The 21,192-nt window shown below is 42.7% G+C and overlaps 1 protein-coding gene across 5 annotated transcripts in view; it reads right to left on the bottom strand.

Annotated features, from left to right (window-relative positions):
- Window positions 1–21,192, bottom strand: part of LOC135517281 (5'-AMP-activated protein kinase subunit gamma-2-like) — a 117,756-nt gene that overhangs the window by 17,996 nt on the left and 78,568 nt on the right. For all 5 annotated transcript variants that reach the window (XM_064941439.1, XM_064941440.1, XM_064941442.1 and 2 more), the window contains 8 exons: window positions 20,731–20,812; window positions 16,631–16,689; window positions 12,879–12,924; window positions 12,701–12,755; window positions 11,372–11,498; window positions 9,772–9,937; window positions 8,290–8,327; window positions 7,960–8,106 (listed from right to left, as the gene is read on the bottom strand). In XM_064941439.1, the coding sequence (XP_064797511.1) occupies window positions 7,960–8,106; window positions 8,290–8,327; window positions 9,772–9,937; window positions 11,372–11,498; window positions 12,701–12,755; window positions 12,879–12,924; window positions 16,631–16,689; window positions 20,731–20,812 (720 nt within the window). The remainder of the gene's footprint in view (window positions 1–7,959; window positions 8,107–8,289; window positions 8,328–9,771; window positions 9,938–11,371; window positions 11,499–12,700; window positions 12,756–12,878; window positions 12,925–16,630; window positions 16,690–20,730; window positions 20,813–21,192) is intronic.

Raw genomic sequence — 21,192 nt, 5'->3', positions numbered from 1 at the left:
CTGTGACAGGAGAAGGTGCTATATTATATCTGAGACCGTGACAGGAGAAGGTGCTATATTATATCTGAGACTGTGACAGGAGAGGGTGCTATTATATTGAGACTGACAGGAGAGGGTGCTATATTATATCTGAGACTGACAGGAGAGGGTGCTATATTATATCTGAGACTGACAGGAGAGGGTGCTATATTATATCTGAGACTGACAGGAGAGGGTGCTATATTATATCTGAGACTGACAGGAGAGGGTGCTATATTATATCTGAGACTGACAGGAGAGGGTGCTATATTATATCTGAGACTGACAGGAGAGGGTGACAGGAGAGGGTGCTATATTATATCTGAGACTGTGACAGGAGAGGGTGCTATATTATATCTGAGACTGACAGGAGAGGGTGCTATATTATATCTGAGACTGACAGGAGAGGGTGCTATATTATATCTGAGACTGTGACAGGAGAAGGTGCTATATTATATCTGAGACTGTGACAGGAGAGGGTGCTATATTATATCTGAGACTGACAGGAGAGGGTGCTATATTATATCTGAGACTGTGACAGGAGAGGGTGCTATATTATATCTGAGACTGTGACAGGAGAGGGTGCTATATTATATTATATCTGAGACTGACAGGAGAGGGTGCTATATTATATCTGAGACTGTGACAGGAGAGGGTGCTATATTATATCTGAGACTGTGACAGGAGAGGGTGCTATATTATATCTGAGACTGACAGGAGAGAGGGTGCTATATTATATCTGAGACTGACAGGAGAGGGTGCTATATTATATCTGAGACTGTGACAGGAGAGGGTGCTATATTATATCTGAGTGACAGGAGAGGGTGCTATATTATATCTGAGACTGTGACAGGAGAGGGTGTGAGACTGTGACAGGAGAGGGTGCTATATTATATCTGAGACTGTGACAGGAGAGGGTGCTATATTATATCTGAGACTGTGACAGGAGAGGGTGCTATATTATATCTGAGACTGTGACAGGAGAGGGTGCTATATTATATCTGAGACTGTGACAGGAGAGGGTGCTATATTATATCTGAGACTGAGTGACAGGAGAGGGTGCTATATTATATCTGAGACTGTGACAGGAGAGGGTGCTATATTATATCTGAGACTGACAGGAGAGAGGTGCTATATTATATCTGAGACTGACAGGAGAGGGTGCTATATTATATCTGAGACTGACAGGAGAGGGTGCTATATTATATCTGAGACTGACAGGAGAGGGTGCTATATTATATCTGAGACTGACAGGAGAGGGTGCTATATTATATCTGAGACTGTGACAGGAGAGGGTGCTATATTATATCTATATTATATCTGAGACTGTGACAGGAGAAGGTGCTATATTATATCTGAGACTGACAGGAGAGGGTGCTATATTATATCTGAGACTGACAGGAGAAGGTGCTATATTATATCTGAGACTGACAGGAGAGGGTGCTATATTATATCTGAGACTGTGACAGGAGAGGGTGCTATATTATATCTGAGACTGACAGGAGAGGGTGCTATATTATATCTGAGACTGAGCTATATTATATCTGAGTGACAGGAGAGGGTGCTATATTATATCTGAGACTGTGACAGGAGAGGGTGCTATATTATATCTGAGACTGACAGGAGAGGGTGCTATATTATATCTGAGACTGTGACAGGAGAGGGTGCTATATTATATCTGAGACTGACAGGAGAGGGTGCTATATTATATCTGAGACTGACAGGAGAGGGTGCTATATTATATCTGAGACTGTGACAGGAGAGGGTGCTATATTATATCTGAGACTGTGACAGGAGAGGGTGCTATATTATATCTGAGACTGTGACAGGAGAGGGTGCTATATTATATCTGAGACTGTGACAGGAGAGGGTGCTATATTATATCTGAGACTGTGACAGGAGAGGGTGCTATATTATATCTGAGACTGTGACAGGAGAGGGTGCTATATTATATCTGAGACTGTGACAGGAGAGGGTGCTATATTATATCTGAGACTGACAGGAGAGGGTGCTATATTATATCTGAGACTGTGACAGGAGAGGGTGCTATATTATATCTGAGACAGGAGAGGGTGACAGGAGAGGGTGCTATATTATATCTGAGACTGTGACAGGAGAGGTGCTATATTATATCTGAGACTGTGACAGGAGAGGGTGCTATATTATATCTGAGACTGTGACAGGAGAGGGTGCTATATTATATCTGAGACTGTGACAGGAGAGGGTGCTATATTATATCTGAGACTGACAGGAGAGGGTGCTATATTATATCTGAGACTGTGACAGGAGAGAGAGGGTGCTATATTATATCTGAGACTGTGACAGGAGAAGGTGCTATATTATATCTGAGACTGACAGGAGAGGGTGCTATATTATATCTGAGACTGACAGGAGAGGGTGCTATATTATATCTGAGACTGTGACAGGAGAGGTGCTATATTATATCTGAGACTGTGACAGGAGAAGGTGCTATATTATATCTGAGACTGTGACTGCTATATTATATCTGAGACTGACAGGAGAGGGTGCTATATTATATCTGAGACTGTGACAGGAGAGGGTGCTATATTATATCTGAGACTGTGACAGGAGAGGGTGCTATATTATATCTGAGACTGTGACAGGAGAGGTGCTATATTATATCTGAGACTGTGACAGGAGAGGGTGCTATATTATATCTGAGACTGACAGGAGAGGGTGCTATATTATATCTGAGACTGTGACAGGAGAGGGTGCTATATTATATCTGAGACTGACAGGAGAGGGTGCTATATTATATCTGAGACTGTGACAGGAGAGGGTGCTATATTATATCTGAGACTGACAGGAGAGGGTGCTATATTATATCTGAGACTGACAGGAGAGGGTGCTATATTATATCTGAGACTGTGACAGGAGAGGGTGCTATATTATATCTGAGACTGACAGGAGAGGGTGCTATATTATATCTGAGACTGTGACAGAGAGGGTGCTATATTATATCTGAGACTGTGACAGGAGAGGGTGCTATATTATATCTGAGACTGTGACAGGAGAGGGTGCTATATTATATCTGAGACTGACAGGAGAGGGTGCTATATTATATCTGAGACTGACAGGAGAGGGTGCTATATTATATCTGAGACTGTGACAGGAGAGGGTGCTATATTATATCTGACAGGAGAGGGTGCTATATTATATCTGAGACTGTGACAGGAGAGGGTGCTATATTATATCTGAGACTGACAGGAGAGGGTGCTATATTATATCTGAGACTGACAGGAGAGGGTGCTATATTATATCTGAGACTGTGACAGGAGAGGGTGCTATATTATATCTGAGACTGTGACAGGAGAGGGTGCTATATTATATCTGAGACTGACAGGAGAGGGTGCTATATTATATCTGAGACTGTGACAGGAGAGGGTGCTATATTATATCTGAGACTGACAGGAGAGGGTGCTATATTATATCTGAGACTGTGACAGGAGAGGGTGCTATATTATATCTGAGACTGTGACAGGAGAGGGTGCTATATTATATCTGAGACTGACAGGAGAGGGTGCTATATTATATCTGAGACCGTGACAGGAGAGGGTGCTATATTATATCTGAGACTGTGACAGGAGAGGGTGCTATATTATATCTGAGACTGTGACAGGAGAAGGTGCTATATTATATCTGAGACTGACAGGAGAGGGTGCTATATTATATCTGAGACTGACAGGAGAGGGTGCTATATTATATCTGAGACTGACAGGAGAAGGTGCTATATTATATCTGAGACTGACAGGAGAGGGTGCTATATTATATCTGAGACTGACAGGAGAGGGTGCTATATTATATCTGAGACTGTGACAGGAGAGGGTGCTATATTATATCTGAGACTGTGACAGGAGAGGGTGCTATATTATATCTGAGACTGTGACAGGAGAAGGTGCTATATTATATCTGAGACTGACAGGAGAGGGTGCTATATTATATCTGAGACTGACAGGAGAGGGTGCTATATTATATCTGAGACTGTGACAGGAGAGGGTGCTATATTATATCTGAGACTGTGACAGGAGAGGGTGCTATATTATATCTGAGACTGTGACAGGAGAGGGTGCTATATTATATCTGAGACTATATTATATCTGAGACTGTGACAGGAGAAGGTGCTATATTATATCTGAGACTGTGACAGGAGAAGGTGCTATATTATATCTGAGACTGTGACAGGAGAAGGTGCTATATTATATCTGAGACTGACAGGAGAGGGTGCTATATTATATCTGAGACTGACAGGAGAGGGTGCTATATTATATCTGAGACTGTGACAGGAGAGGGTGCTATATTATATCTGAGACTGACAGGAGAGGGTGCTATATTATATCTGAGACTGTGACAGGAGAAGGTGCTATATTATATCTGAGACTGTGACAGGAGAGGGTGACATCTGAGAGAGGAGGTGCTATATTATATCTGAGACTGTGACAGGAGAGGGTGCTATATTATATCTGAGACTGACAGGAGAGGGTGCTATATTATATCTGAGACTGTGACAGGAGAGGGTGCTATATTATATCTGAGACTGACAGGAGAGGGTGCTATATTATATCTGAGACTGTGACAGGAGAGGTGCTATATTATATCTGAGACTGTGACAGGAGAGGGTGCTATATTATATCTGAGACCGTGACAGGAGAAGGTGCTATATTATATCTGAGACTGAGACTGACAGGAGAGGGTGCTATATTATATCTGAGACTGACAGGAGAGGGTGCTATATTATATCTGAGACTGACAGGAGAGGGTGCTATATTATATCTGAGACTGACAGGAGAGGGTGCTATATTATATCTGAGACTGTGACAGGAGAGGGTGCTATATTATATCTGAGACTGTGACAGGAGAAGGTGCTATATTATATCTGAGACTATATTATATCTGAGACTGTGACAGGAGAGGGTGCTATATTATATCTGAGACTGACAGGAGAGGGTGCTATATTATATCTGAGACTGTGACAGGAGAAGGTGCTATATTATATCTGAGACTGTGACAGGAGAGGGTGCTATATTATATCTGAGAGGACAGGAGAAGGTGCTATATTATATCTGAGACTGTGACAGGAGAGGGTGCTATATTATATCTGAGACTGACAGGAGAGGGTGCTATATTATATCTGAGACTGACAGAGAGGGTGCTATATTATATCTGAGACTGTGACAGGAGAGGGTGCTATATTATATCTGAGACTGTGACAGGAGAGGGTGCTATATTATATCTGAGACTGTGACAGGAGAGGGTGCTATATTATATCTGAGACTGTGACAGGAGAGGGTGCTATATTATATCTGAGACTGACAGGAGAGGGTGCTATATTATATCTGAGACTGACAGGAGAGGGTGCTGTATTATATCTGAGACTGACAGGAGAGGGTGACTGAGAGGAGGAGAAGGTGCTATATTATATCTGAGACTGACAGGAGAGGGTGCTATATTATATCTGAGACTGACAGGAGAGGGTGCTATATTATATCTGAGACTGAGCTATATTATATCTGAGACTGACAGGAGAGGGTGCTGTATTATATCTGAGACTGACAGGAGAGGGTGCTATATTATATTTGAGACTGACAGGAGAGGGTGCTATATTATATCTGAGACTGACAGGAGAGGGTGCTATATTATATCTGAGAGGACAGGAGAGGGTGCTATATTATATCTGAGACTGACAGGAGAGGGTGCTGACTGAGACTGGAGACGGTGCTATATTATATCTGAGACTGACAGGAGAGGGTGCTATATTATATCTGAGACTGACAGGAGAGGGTGCTATATTATATCTGAGACTGACAGGAGAGGGTGCTATATTATATCTGAGACTGACAGGAGAAGGTGCTATATTATATCTGAGACTGACAGGAGACGGTGCTATATTATATCTGAGACTGTGACAGGAGAGGGTGCTATATTATATCTGAGACTGACAGGAGACGGTGCTATATTATATCTGAGACTGACAGGAGAGGGTGCTATATTATATCTGAGACTGTGACAGGAGAAGGTGCTATATTATATCTGAGACTGTGACAGGAGAGGGTGCTATATTATATCTGAGACTGTGACAGGAGAAGGTGCTATATTATATCTGAGACTGTGACAGGAGAGGGTGCTATATTATATCTGAGACTGTGACAGGAGAGGGTGCTATATTATATCTGAGACTGTGACAGGAGAGGGTGCTATATTATATCTGAGACTGTGACAGGAGAGGGTGCTATATTATATCTGAGACTGTGACAGGAGAGGGTGCTATATTATATCTGAGACTGACAGGAGAGGGTGCTATATTATATCTGAGACTGTGACAGGAGAGGGTGCTATATTATATCTGAGACTGACAGGAGAGGGTGCTATATTATATCTGAGACCGTGACAGGAGAAGGTGCTGTATTATATCTGAGACTGACAGGAGTAGGTGCTGTATTATATCTGAGACTGTGACAGGAGAGGGTGCTATATTATATCTGAGACTGTGACAGGAGAGGGTGCTATATTATATCTGAGACTGTGACAGGAGAGGGTGCTATATTATATCTGAGACTGTGACAGGAGAGGGTGCTATATTATATCTGAGACTGACAGGAGAGGGTGCTATATTATATCTGAGACTGACAGGAGAGGGTGCTATATTATATCTCTGAGACTGACAGGAGAGGGTGCTATATTATATCTGAGACTGTGACAGGAGAGGGCTATATTATATCTGAGACTATATTATATCTGAGACTGACAGGAGAGGGTGCTATATTATATCTGAGACTGTGACAGGAGAGGGTGCTATATTATATCTGAGACTGACAGGAGAGGGTGCTATATTATATCTGAGACTGTGACAGGAGTGCTGTATATTATATCTGAGACTGACAGGAGAGGGTGCTATATTATATCTGAGACTGACAGGAGAGGGTGCTGTATTATATCTGAGACTGTGACAGGAGAGGGTGCTATATTATATCTGAGACTGACAGGAGAGGGTGCTATATTATATCTGAGACTGTGACAGGAGAGGGTGCTATATTATATCTGAGACTGACAGGAGAGGGTGCTATATTATATCTGAGACTGTGACAGGAGAGGGTGCTATATTATATCTATCTGAGACTGACAGGAGAGGGTGCTATATTATATCTGAGACTGACAGGAGAGGGTGCTGTATTATATCTGAGACTGTGACAGGAGAGGGTGCTATATTATATCTGAGACTGACAGGAGAGGGTGCTATATTATATCTGAGACTGACAGGAGAGGGTGCTATATTATATCTGAGACTGTGACAGTGCTGTATTATATCTGAGACTGTGACAGTGCTGTATTATATCTGAGACTGTGACAGTGCTGTATTATATCTGAGACTGACAGGAGAGGGTGCTATATTATATCTGAGACTGACAGGAGAGGGTGCTATATTATATCTGAGACTGTGACAGGAGAAGGTGCTATATTATATCTGAGACTGTGACAGTGCTGTATTATATCTGAGACTGTGACAGTGCTGTATTATATCTGAGACTGTGACAGTGCTGTATTATATCTGAGACTGACAGGAGAGGGTGCTATATTATATCTGAGACTGACAGGAGAGGGTGCTATATTATATCTGAGACTGTGACAGGAGAGGGTGCTATATTATATCTGAGACTGACAGGAGAGGGTGCTATATTATATCTGAGACTGTGACAGTGCTGTATTATATCTGAGACTGTGACAGTGCTGTATTATATCTGAGACTGACAGGAGAGGGTGCTATATTATATCTGAGACTGTGACAGTGCTGTATTATATCTGAGACTGTGACAGTGCTGTATTATATCTGAGACTGACAGGAGAGGAAGCTGTAATGTATCCGAGACTGTGACAGGAGAGGGTTTTGAAGGTCTGTGTGTGTGTGTGTGTGTGTGGGACAGTCACCTCTGCTTTGACTATCCTGTCCACGATGGTCTCCAGTGTCTCGAGCCGGTTGCACTTCATGACGCCCTCAAAGTACTGTGAGCGATGCCTCAGAGCCTGGGTCACCGTGATGTCCAGGTTGTTGTAGGTCTTCTCAGCAGCAAGGTTCTACACACAGCAAAGACAAACAACTACTCAGTCCATCTCTGAACATTCACTTATGATAAGAAATATTCATCAACATTGAATTAGTCAACTTTTTAAACAGGTGTTTGATGAAGTATTTGATTACATGTTTAGGAAAGGGATACATTTTTTAAAATGTATTTAAGAAAGAAAAGGGTTACTTACAATGACATCAAACTTGGAATAGATATCCACTACCTTTCCTGAAAAGTGTAAAAACCAAAGAGATTCACAATCCGGCTAAAACCTTACAACCGACACGTATGGCACTTACACAAATGACTGATTGGCTGAAAGAAATTGATAATAGTCAATAGTCAGCTTGTGGAAACTTTCGTTAGACTTCAATGCAGCTTATGACATTATCAATCATCATCGAAAAACTTGTATTATTGCTTTTTATCCCCTGCTACATCGTGGATGGAGAGTTACCTGTCTAACAGAACACAGAGGGCGTTCCTTAACGGAGGCCTCTCCAGCATAATCCAGGTAGAGTCTGGCATTCCCGATGGCAGTTGTCTCGGCCCCCCTTTTTCAATCTTTACTAATGACCTGGCACTGAGTAAAGCCTTTGTGTCTATGTAAGCTGATGACTCAACATCATGACTCAACATCATGACTCAACATCATGACTCAATACCCCAGCAGGTGAAATCCCCACAACACTTAGAGCTGCAGTCCGTTTCAGAATGGGTGGCTAGTAATAAACGAGTACTAAATATTTAAAAAACTAAAAAGCACTGTATTTGGGAAAAAAAACATTCCCTAAACCTCAACAAAATGTTGTAATGAATAATGTGACATTTGAGCAAGTGGAGGAGACGAAACTGCTTGGAGTAACCCTGGATGTAAACTGTAATGGGCGCAACGGTAGCTAAGATGTGGAGAAGTCTGTCCATAATAAAGCACTGCTCTGCTTTCTTGATATTGCCATCAACAAAACACGTCCTACAGGCCCTAGTTTTGTCGCACCTGGACTACTGCCCAGTCATGTGGTCAAGTGCCACAAAGAGGGACATAGGTAAATTACACTTTGCACCGAACAGAGCAGCACGGCTGGCCCTTAAATGTACATGGAGAGCTAACATCAGTGGCACTCTTTTCAATCTCTCCTGGTTCAAATTAGAGGAGAGATTGAATGCATCACTATATGTCTTTGAGAGGTATTGACATGTTGAAAGCACCGAGCAGTCTGTTCAAACGACTAGCACACAGCTTAGAGACCCATGCCTACCCCACAAGACATTCCACCAGGGGTCTCTTCAGTCCCCAAGTCCAGAACACGCTCCAGGAAACACAGTACTATATAGAGCCATGACTACATGGAACTCCTATTCCACATCAAGTAACTCATGCAAGCAGTAAAATATGATCAAAACTAAACCTTATGGAACAACGCGGACTGTGAAGAGGCACACACACTCCACACAAACGCACATTGTAATATTGTTGTATGGTGGTATTATAAATGTTGTATTGTCGATATGTAGTGGTGTAATAATGTTATATGATGTACTGTTTTATATATAATCTAACTGCCTTAATGTGTTTGGACCCCAGGAAGAGTAGCTGCTGTCTTGGCAGGGGATCTCTAATAAATACAGAATACACCACCACACGTCTGCTCAGCCTGAAGCACACACACACCTGACTCGTCCACCACTGGCAGAGCGGACACCCTCCGGTCCACAAAGATGTTGAGGGCCTTGATGATGGGTGTGTTGGGATGGATGAAGGCGATGTTGTGGTAGGTCCCGATGGTTAGTTCCTCCAAAGTCTGCTTCATAAAGGCAGGCTTGGGCATCTCGCACACCTGCCACATATTCATAAGGGAGAAAACGTTTGGAAATTCTTAATAACATAGACTGAAACCAGGCAGAACTACCAATGAGAAACACTTTTTGAAATGTTGTAAAAGGTTTTTTGTTGCGTGACCTAATAAACATGATAGGAGAGATGGGACAAAGCACTTTAGGATTAAACTGCTTTCACCTCCATTTGACTGTAATGTAGTGTCAGCAGTCTTTCCATCAGTCTACCGGTCCCATTTTTTATATTGTCCATGTCTGTCTGACCTTCTTCCATGCCCTGCTCATATTACCATGAATGTCTGCCGGTCTATTTTTCAGTCCGTCTGTCTCATTCTCTATGTCTGTCTGTCGGTCTTGTATTCTGTCCGTCTATACCTGTGTGTGTGCAATCACCTGGTCTATCAGTTCCTTAGTGCGGCAGGTAGCCTAGCAATTAAGAGCGTTAGGTCAGTAACCAAAAGGTCACTGGTTCGAATCCCCGAGCCGGCAAGGTAGGGGAAAAAAATCTGCCATTCTGCCCTTGAGCAAGGCAATTTACCCCCAAACACAGCACACACATTTCAGTTGAAGGCATTCAGTTGTGCAACTGACTCGGTATCCCCTTTCTCCTAACCCGCGACAGACAGATGTCCTTCTGTCAAGTAGGTTCATATTTCATAACGTCTTTCCTGTGGTCTACTTTATTATGCAGAGATACATTTCACACTCCTTTCTACAGGTCAGACACCTTCGCCTAGACAAGACTGCTTCTCTAGCTAGCAGCCTGCTACAGTACTACTTCAAGAGGTTAACACAACCAATTCATTCATTTATTAAACAACATTTAATTTCATTAATTAACTCTCAAACGGATTGAATGAATATAAAATCATTTCCTGAATTAGTGGATTTGAAACTGGTAACTGCGTTATATAGTCACAACATATCGTTAGACTTGATGTCATCCAGGCAAAATCAGATGTTTTATTTTTATTGAACCTTCATTTAAATAGGCAAGTCAGTCAGATCGCGTAAACCACTTGTCAAACTCATTCCACGGAGGGCCTCGTGTCTGTGGGTTTTCCTTCCTCCCTTGAACCTGACTGATGAATTAAGGTCAGTAATTAGTAAGGAACTCCCCATACCTGGTCGTCTAGGTCTTAATTGAAAGGAAAAACCAGCAGACACTAGGCCCTCCACGGAATGAGTTCGACTCCCCTGGATTAAACTAATCCTCTACTGAATCAGATAAGACCAGCCTCTCTAGACTCCATCCTTTCATCACCCTACCTTTGTAGGTGTCCTCCTTAATTTCCTTCCCTCATCCCATCTTTCAGAGTGTATGTTACCTTCAATTCTACAGAGATCCAACAAGGGGCAGCATACTCTTACATTGCCATCCACCGTGTGTTATTCCTATAAGAGAGCCCATGCTTCACACATCCAGTTTGACTTACGAAGAGCTGGAGGAACTTGAGGATCCTCTTGTGCGTGAGGATATAAAGCGCGTTGCCGCTGACTGGGTCGATGACGGGCAGCCGGTGGATCTTGTTCTTGATGAGCGAGTACACCGCGTCGAATATGCTGAGAGAGAGAGATCAATAGAAGATTGGGTTAAAATAACACAGACAACCCGTCTTTGCCAATAAAGCACTCGAGACCGAGGGTGTTGATACATTGACTCTCTCTCTCGCTCTCTCTCTCCATCAATCGTCTCCATCTTTAAAACAGCACGTCGTGGTCGAGTCTCCAGAAAAACAGGTTCACAGTCCAGGCTACCTTTTTAAGTACTGCATTGGCTAGGAGGCTTTCGTAAAACCTGTTTCAGAACATTCTGATTGGAGAGAAATGCTACAGTATCTAACGGAGGCGCCATAAAACACTAAGTGGACCTTATTCAGCGAAAAAGCTCAAGCAAATTGACCAGATGACGTGCAAACACAAAGTATCCATGCATGTTAAACCATGAACCACACAGGAAGTCATCAGAAACAAGGGGCTAACTAGGAAGGTAAACAGATCTGCTCTCTATCCCAGTCTTTCTCCTTCACACTCAAACCAAGTAGTCTATCAGAAAGCAAAACCATGAAGACAACGGAATCAGTCATTAAGCAATTCAATGATACCGATGTTCTCCCAAAAGGAGGCAGAAACCAAACCAGAGGCATGTTAACCTGGGATGATGCCGTAGTCGAGTGCCCTAGGTGGTATTTTAAGCAGAGGTTATTTTTTTAGAGTCTGGCCCATACAGCTTTTCACAGGATGGACCTTGAATTATTCAGTGTGAAGAAAATAAACAAATGGGAAAGGCTGTCGCAGAGCAGGGAAAAAAGGACAAAAATATGAGGGGAAAGTACCAGAACTCTCCCCAGAAATCTAGGGAACATACGGCATACTTGAAACTCCAACTGGGAGAGCTTATTGACAATAAATTACTCTACCTATAAATTCTAATTGAGTGAGGAAGCCAGGCTAATTTGCAGTGTTTATGACCATAGAAATACACTTCAATTATGTGTATGACTATGATGTAGAAAGAAACGAGTAGACAAATCAGATTTCTCAATCAACTTTGAGTTGAATATGGACCGTTAGTATAATGGAGTCCCTCAGTATAATGATGAGCCAAGTAAAGTTAATCATGAACGGATCATTACTATCCTGTTCATGGATCTGCAGGTTCATTTCCCCATCATACAGGTTGTGTTTTATTTGAACTTCCTATATAAAATAAAGACAAATATGAAATGCAGGTGACATGTATAAGAAATGTGGAACAGGCTCACCTTGCATCAGGTGATATGTTCACTAATGGCTTAAAGGTTTCTTGTAGGTAGAGCTCTACAGGACAGAAAAATAGCAAAAAGCACCAACAAACTATCAAATCAATTTCTTTATAATCTGTTGACCAACTGATAAAAAGGGTTATTTTGAAACTGGAAATCTGCTGGAAAGTTGCCATACCTCTCCATGTTTCAATCTGATGTTCCTCCAGCTCGTAGATTTGTACCTATAAGACAGAACGTTCAACAATTAGTGATATTTAACATGATTTCCATGACTCGAACATAGCACACAGCATTACATATATAATGGTTTTGTTTTTATAAGCATTTGTTAGAATTAGAAACTTAATAAATATAAAAATATATAAATCACAGCAATTGTCAGAAGAAAAACATGTAAGCACTGGCATCAAGAAAAATCAAACAGGTGGGAAAGTACCAGAATTTGGCACCACTATCAAGTTCTCTCTCAGTGTCAGCTAATGACGGAGGCAAGGACTATTTCCTCATCAATATGCATACGTCTGACATGGAAGGTTCCCTAGAGGGTCTCAATCAGGTCCACCTCAACCCTCTCTGACGTAAAACAAGACAGTTATGAGAACCGCTGCTAATGAACAACAACAGCAAAGAAAGGAAGGGGGAGGGGGGAGATGATTGAGCAATAGGTCCTCAATGACTTCATTACAAAAACAAAGTGCATTTCTATGGTACCCACAGCTACATTGAGCCCATTAGGAGAATATGAAAAACGGGGGATTTGCTTGGTAATGTGTGTCGATCATTCTTTAGAATGGTGGTGTGACAGACTAGTGAGGTGGATGGAGGATAGACAAAATGCCCATTGAGCTCTATCAGCTCTTGAAGTACCCTTAGGCAGACGGAGAAGAGGGTTATAATACAATAGTCAAAGCCCTGAGGCCTTTTCTGTTCTTCTGTAAAACAACAGCTACATCACATTCACAATAACACAATTACTGATCCAAGACTCTCTGTGTGTGTGTGTGCCATCTTGACCACAAACTCACTCAAAAAGTCCACAAACAAATGAAAGGCCATTGGGCAGCCCACTTGTCAGTCAGTCCAGACTAGAGGAACTTTGACTCATCTTGGAGTAAGGTTGGAAAATTCAGGCTAAAACCTGGGAATTTTTGGAAAGCTACCAGAATTTGGCAACACTCTCAGTGATCTCTGTCTTAGGCAATAACAGAGGCACTGACTATTTCCTCATGAATATGATATGGAAGGACTGACAAACGCTTCACTGCATTGGTTGTTCTCTTGACTACGGATTAACTAACGATAGCCATTAGGATGCCCACACACAGTCGCCGTCACCTGGCCTAACAAATACCAATAAATATTGGAACGGGGAAATATCCCAAGCTGGGCTTAGCCTCACTAGCTGGGCTTTCTATAATATGTGTAATATGCAGGAGTGACCACTCAGGTAACATGAACACAGATACTCCCATCTGACACATTTTATTTTTTACTTACCAGGTCAAATGTATTTTCCAGCTGAAAAATCATTGGTCATTGTTCGTAACAGTTTTGGTGCTATTTTGACCAGGCCTCTCTTGAAAAAAATATGGTAATACTGCACTCTGCCGTTATTAAGCTTTAGCTGTACTAGGGAGGACTCCTGGAAAACAGCTACATGGAAGTGGTTCTCATTACACAACACAGCTGAGCAATGCAGGCTGTTTACACTACAGCCTACTGTAGTCAGCTGGCTGGCATATCTGCTGTGGTGAGTGTGAGGGTGTTCAGTGGGTGTGTGTGTTATACTTGACTACAATCACTGTGGGTGAGCTGGTGTGAGAGACAGTTAAGAGCAAGAGAGTGTGTGTGTGTGTGTGTGTGTGTGTGTGTGTCTACACACAGGGTAAAACATACAGTGCCTTGCGAAAGTATTCGGCCCCCTTGAACTTTGCGACCTTTTGCCACATTTCAGGCTTCAAACATAAAGATATAGAACTGTATTTTTTTGTGAAGAATCAACAACAAGTGGGACACAATCATGAAGTGGAACGACATTTATTGGATATTTCAAACTTTTTTAACAAATCAAAAACTGAAAAATTGGGCGTGCAAAATTATTCAGCCCTTTACTTTCAGTGCAGCAAACTCTCTCCAGAAGTTCAGTGAGGATCTCTGAATGATCCAATGTTGACCTAAATGACTAATGATGATAAATACAATCCACCTGTGTGTAATCAAGTCTCCGTATAAATGCACCTGCACTGTGATAGTCTCAGATGTCCGTTAAAAGCGCAGAGAGCATCATGAAGAACAAGGAACACACCAGGCAGGTCCGAGATACTGTTGTGAAGAAGTTTAAAGCCGGATTTGGATACAAAAAGATTTCCCAAGCTTTAAACATCTCAAGGAGCACTGTGCAAGCGATAATGTTGAAATGGAAGGAGTATCAGACCACTGCAAAACTACCAAGACCTGGCTGTCCCTCTAAACTTTCAGCTCATACAAGGAGCAGACTGATAGAGATGCAGCCAAGAGACTCATGATCACTCTGGATGAACTGCAGAGATCTACAGCTGAGGTGGGAGACTCTGTCCATAGGACAACAATCAGTAGTATATTGTACAAATCTGGCCTTTATGGAAGAGTGGCAAGAAGAAAGCCATTTCTTTAAGATATCCCTAAAAAGTGTCGTTTAAAGTTTGCCACAAGCCACCTGGGAGACACACCAAACATGTGGAAGAAGGTGCTCTGGTCAGATGAAACCAAAAGTGAACTTTTTGGCAACAATGCAAAACGTTATGTTTGGCATAAAAGCAACACAGCTCATCACCCAGAACACACCATACCCACTGTCAAACATGGTGGTGGCAGCATCATGGTTTGGGCCTGCTTTTCTTCAGCAGGGACAGGGAAGATGGTTAAAATTGATGGGAAGATGGATGGAGCCAAATACAGGACCATTCTGGAAGAAAACCTGATGGAGTCTGCAAAAGACCTGAGACTGGGACGGAGATTTGTCTTCCAACAAGACAATGATCCAAAACATAAAGCAAAATCTACAATGGAATGGTTAAAAAATAAACATATCCAGGTGTTAGAATGGCCAAGTCAAAGTCCAGACCTGAATCCAATCGAGAATCTGTGGAAAGAACTGAAAACTGCTGTTCACAAATGCTCTCCATCCAACCTCACTGAGCTCGAGCTGTTTTGCAAGGAGGAATGGGAAAAAAATTCAGTCTCTCGATGTGCAAAACTGATAGAGACATACCCCAAGCGACTTACAGCTGTAATCGCAGCAAAAGGTGGCGCTACAAAGTATTAACTTAAGGGGGCTGAATAATTTTGCACGCCCAATTTTTCAGTTTTTGATTTGTTAAAAAAGTTTGAAATATCCAATAAATGTTGTTCCACTTCATGATTGTGTCCCACTTGTTGTTGATTCTTCACAAAAAAATACAGTTCTATATCTTTATGTTTGAAGCCTGAAATGTGGCAAAAGGTCGCAAAGTTCAAGAGGGCCGAATACTTTCGCAAGGCACTGTATGTGAAAGCCCTGGGTCAGAACAGAGAGACCGTACTGCAGAATCACTATCTTCTCATGACCTGATGATGTCTCTCTCCACTCTGCCTGTAAAGCTCCATGACACAGTGCCTGAGATGGAGGTGTTGTTTAAGCTCCCATCCTCCCAACACAGAACTGCTGTCCAGTCAGTTAATGTCGCTGGCTGTGGTGACAATAGGAAGCCGAAGCCGTACAGTCAAACTATTTCAACTCACAGTCATGTTCAGTAGTATGGACTGAAACAGGGAGTAACTAGCTGGACATGCTCAATGAGAAAACACTCATTTTAGTTTTCTGTAGCAAAATATTTGTACATTATTTACATTGCCCTAATGAACATGACCCAAAAGTCCTTGGGATCTGTCTGATAAGGGGTCACATACCATGGGAGACTTGTAGTATCTGTGGAGGATGTTGATGAAGTCTGTGATGGTTAACATTCCTGAAGAGAGAGCGAGAGGGAGAAAAAGGAGTGCTCTTGTTTATTGCAGTAATTATTCACATTGCACAGGTGTTGGATTTGTCCAAGCACATACACTCACTGGTACTGACAGAGGAGAGAAGATGAGAGGAGCAGCAGAGGGGTACAGGTGGAACAGAAGGGCAATGTGTGAGATGGGGAGAGGATAGGGAAAAAGAGAGGATAGGGAGTGGAGAGGATGGGGAGAAGATAGGGAGGGGATACTGAGAAAGAGGATAGAGGGTGGAGAGGGGAGAAGATAGGGAGGGGATACTGAGAAAGAGGATAGAGGGTGGAGAGGGGAGAAGATAGGGAGGGGATACTGAGAAAGAGGATAGAGGGTGGAGAGGGGAGAAGATAGGGAGGGGATACTGAGAAAGAGGATAGAGGGTGGAGAGGATGGGGAGAAGATAGGGAGGGGATACTGAGAAAGAGGATAGAGGGTGGAGAGGGGAGAAGATAGGGAGGGGATACTGAGAAAGAGGATAGAGGGTGGAGAGGGGGAGAAGATAGGGAGGGGATACTGAGAAAGAGGATAGAGGGTGGAGAGGGGAGAAGATAGGGAGGGGATACTGAGAAAGAGGACAGGGTGTAGAGAGGATGGGGAGAAGATAGGGAGGGGATACTGAGAAAGAGGATAGAGGGTGGAGAGGGGAGAAGATAGGGAGGGGATACTGAGAAAGAGGATAGAGGGTGGAGAGGGGAGAAGATAGGGAGGGGATACTGAGAAAGAGGATGGAGGGTGGAGATGGGGAGAAGATAGGGAGGGGATACTGAGAAAGAGGATAGAGGGGTGGAGAGGGGAGAAGATAGGGAGGGGATTCTGAGAAAGAGGATAGAGGGTGGAGAGGGGAGAAGATAGGGAGGGGATACTGAGAAAGAGGATGGAGGGTGGAGAGGGAGGGGAGAAGATAGGGAGGGGATACTGAGAAAGAGGATGGAGGGTGGGAGAGGGGGGAGAAGATAGGGAGGGGATACTGAGAAAGAGGATAGAGGGTGGAGAGGGGAGAAGATAGGGAGGGGATACTGAGAAAGAGGATAGAGGGTGGAGAGGGGAGAAGATAGGGAGGGGATACTGAGAAAGAGGATAGAGGGTGGAGAGGGGAGAAGATAGGGAGGGGATACTGAGAAAGAGGATAGAGGGTGGAGAGGGGAGAAGATAGGGAGGGGATACTGAGAAAGAGGATAGAGGGTGGAGAGGATGAGGAGAAGATAGGGAGGGGATACTGAGAAAGAGGACAGGGTGTAGAGAGGATGAGGAGGGGACAGTGAGAGGAGAGGGAGAGTGAAATAGATGGGCCTATTTCTGGGACATCCTCTCCATATTACACCTCATTGAGGTCAGTACAGCCTAGGGGTGAGAGAACAGTGGAGTGGAACAGAGGGCTAGATTCTTAGTAAAGCCCATCTTTGCGTGTCATACACACACATACACACGTTTCTCTTTCACTCTCAGTTGAGTGGACTTGATTTATGTATGCGAGGCTGCAGGGAGACATCAGGCTCTACACTCACATCCTAGTGATAAAGCCAGGACAATTGTGCAATATGAATGTCCCCTAACCATAGGTGGGCACATAGCGATATTGTTCAATGTATCCTTGATTCAATTGTTGAAAAACATAGACCAAATATGGTAAGAATATACTATTGAGTTCATTTCTGCCATCTCAAATTAGCACTAGTGAATGGAAGCCCATGACCATGGCTCATTATAACTCGTCTGCCTGTCTGTTCTCAGAGCCGGCTAGAGAGGAGAGAACAGTATTTATATCCGTCTCCATGACGCTGGCCCAGATACAAGGAGAGGAGGCCGCCTCTTGAGGGGAAGAGAGGGAAGGAGAGAGGATGGAGTCGTCAAAATGGAGGGCAGAGTAAGCCAATGGAAAGGAGAGAGAGAGAGAGGATGGATAGAGAGAGAGGATGAATAGAGCAGATACAGAAAAGGGGGGATGAGGTTGAGGAGAGGGAGGTACAGTGCAAAGACGGAAGCATTAGTAAGAGGATGGGTAGAAGTGAAGGAGAGCACACAAAGGAGAGGGGGTTTCTAAGGATGAGGGGAATGGGGGAAAAAAGAGACGAGGCAATGATTATATTAGGGGGGAGGGTATTAAGGATGTGGCTAGCCATGATGTAAGAGTGATCCAACAGATTCAGGCTAGAGAGAGATTCCTATGTTACATAATATTCAGTGCATCTCCTGATTGTACAGTAAGTATGTGAATTATTTCAATATGTGTGTGAACACAGGCCACCAACGCCCTCCCACAGTGGAAAAAAACAAACATTTTACACCTTTAATCTTTATTTAACTAGGCAAGTCAGTTAAGAACACATTCTTATTTTCAATGATGGCCTAGGAACGGTGGGTTAACTGCCTTGTTCAGGGGCAGAACGACAGATTTTTACCTTGTCAGCTCGGGGATTCAATCTTGCAACCTTACAGTTAACTAGTCCAATGCCTCTAACCACCTGATTACATAGCACTCCACGAGGAGACTGCCTGTTACGCGAATGTGAATCTTATAAAAAACAATCAATCATAATCACTAGATAACTACACATGGTTGGTGATATTACTAGTTTATCTAGCGTGTCCTGCGTTGCATATAATCGATGCGTATCGTTGCGCCAATATGTACCTAACCATAAACATCAATGCCTTTCTTAAACTCAATACACAGAAGTATATATTTTTAAACCTGCATATTTAGCTAAAAGAAATCCAGGTTAGCAGGCAATATTAACCAGGTGAAATTGTGTCAGTTTGGGCCACCTAATTTGACAGAACTTTACGTAATTATGACATAAAATTGAAGGTTGTGCAATGTAACAGGAATATTTAGACTTATGGATGCCACCCGTTAGATAAAATACGGAACGGTTACGCATCTCACTGAAAGAATAAACGTCTTGTTTTCGAGATGATAGTTTCCGGATCCGACCATATTAATGACCTAAGGCTCGTATTTCTGTGTGTTATTATGTTATAACTAAGTCTATGATTTGTAAGCGGCAGCAGGCTCGTAAGCATTCATTCAAACAGCACTTTTGTGCGTTTTGCCAGCAGCTCTTCGTTGTGCTTCAAGCATTGCTCCGTTTATGACTTCAAGCCTATCAACTCCCGAGATTAGGCTTGTGTTACCGATGTGAAATGGTTAGCTAGTTAGCGGGGTGCGCCCTAATATTGTTTCAAACGTCACTCGCTCTGAGACTTGGAGTGGTTGTTCCCCTTGCTCTGCATGGGTAATGCTGCTTCGAGGGTGGCTGTCGATGTGTTCCTGGTTCGAGCGAGGAGAGGGACAGAGGCTATACTGTTACACTGGCAATACTAAAGTGCCTATAAGAACATCCAATAGTGAAAGGCTAATGAAATACAAATGGTATAGAGAGAAATAGTCCTATCATTCCTATAATAACTACAACCTAAAACTTCTCACCTGGGAATATTGAAGACTCATGTTAAAAGGAACCACCAGCTTTCATATGTTCTCATGTTCTGAGCAAGGAACTTAAATGTTACCTTTCTTACATGGCACATATTGCACTTTTACTTTCTTCTCCAACACTTTGTTTTTGCAGTATTTAAACCAAATTGAACATGTTTCATTATTTATTTGAGGCTAAATTTATTTTATTGATGTATTATATTAAGTTAAAATAAGTGTTTATTCAGTATTGTTGTAATTGTCATTATTACAAATAAATAAATGTTAAAAATAATAATAGTCCGATTAATCGGTAGACTTTTTTTGCCCTCCAATATCGGCGTTGAAAAATCATAACCGGTCGACGTCTAGCAGGGACACACACATTTTATAATTTGCACGGACTATGTCATTTGATCTACTTTCCTCATCACCTCTCAGTTTCCTTTATAGTTGTGATACCCTCATCTTTCCCTCTTCTCTATCCCAGTCTGACCATTTCTCCCTAAGAACTTGATTTGGTTCCATTCTGTTCACTATGTATAGAAAATAGAGTTATATTTGACTGCAAAGAAAAATATATTTTTCCACTTACCGACAAAGCTCTGCTTCTTTGTCTCCCATAGTGGGGCTGCCCGCACCCCATTGGCAACCAAGGCAAAGAAGGCCTTTTTTACCTACAGGCGAGAAGAACACACAACAATGTTGTTACAAGACTTTTTAAACATGTATTTTATAAAATGTAGGTGGAATAGAGCAGCATTATCCACCACTTCCCAGCCCCCTCTGCCTCCCAAGCTCCCAGTTGAGGGGTCAGACAACACAACATCTCCCCCCTAAAGAGAGTGTGTTTCTGGGCAGGGCAGGGTTTCATCACACCTCCCTGGCTGTGTCATTTAGCATCCGCTGCTTCCTCCCCGTTATCACTAGCCACTGTGTGGTTAGATGTCTGTTAACTAGGGACAGGTATACAGTACTGTAGTCTTTCATCACAAAAAAATAATGCTGATGTGTGTGGTTCTGGTGGTTTGACTTTTGTTCCCTGTAAACAACAGGC

This window comes from Oncorhynchus masou, chromosome 28 (genome assembly GCF_036934945.1).
Source record: "Oncorhynchus masou masou isolate Uvic2021 chromosome 28, UVic_Omas_1.1, whole genome shotgun sequence".
In the NCBI taxonomy this organism is placed as follows: Eukaryota; Metazoa; Chordata; class Actinopteri; order Salmoniformes; family Salmonidae; genus Oncorhynchus; species Oncorhynchus masou.
The sequence above is the reverse complement of the archived record's forward strand: the minus strand, read 5'-3'. Positions and strand labels throughout refer to the sequence as shown.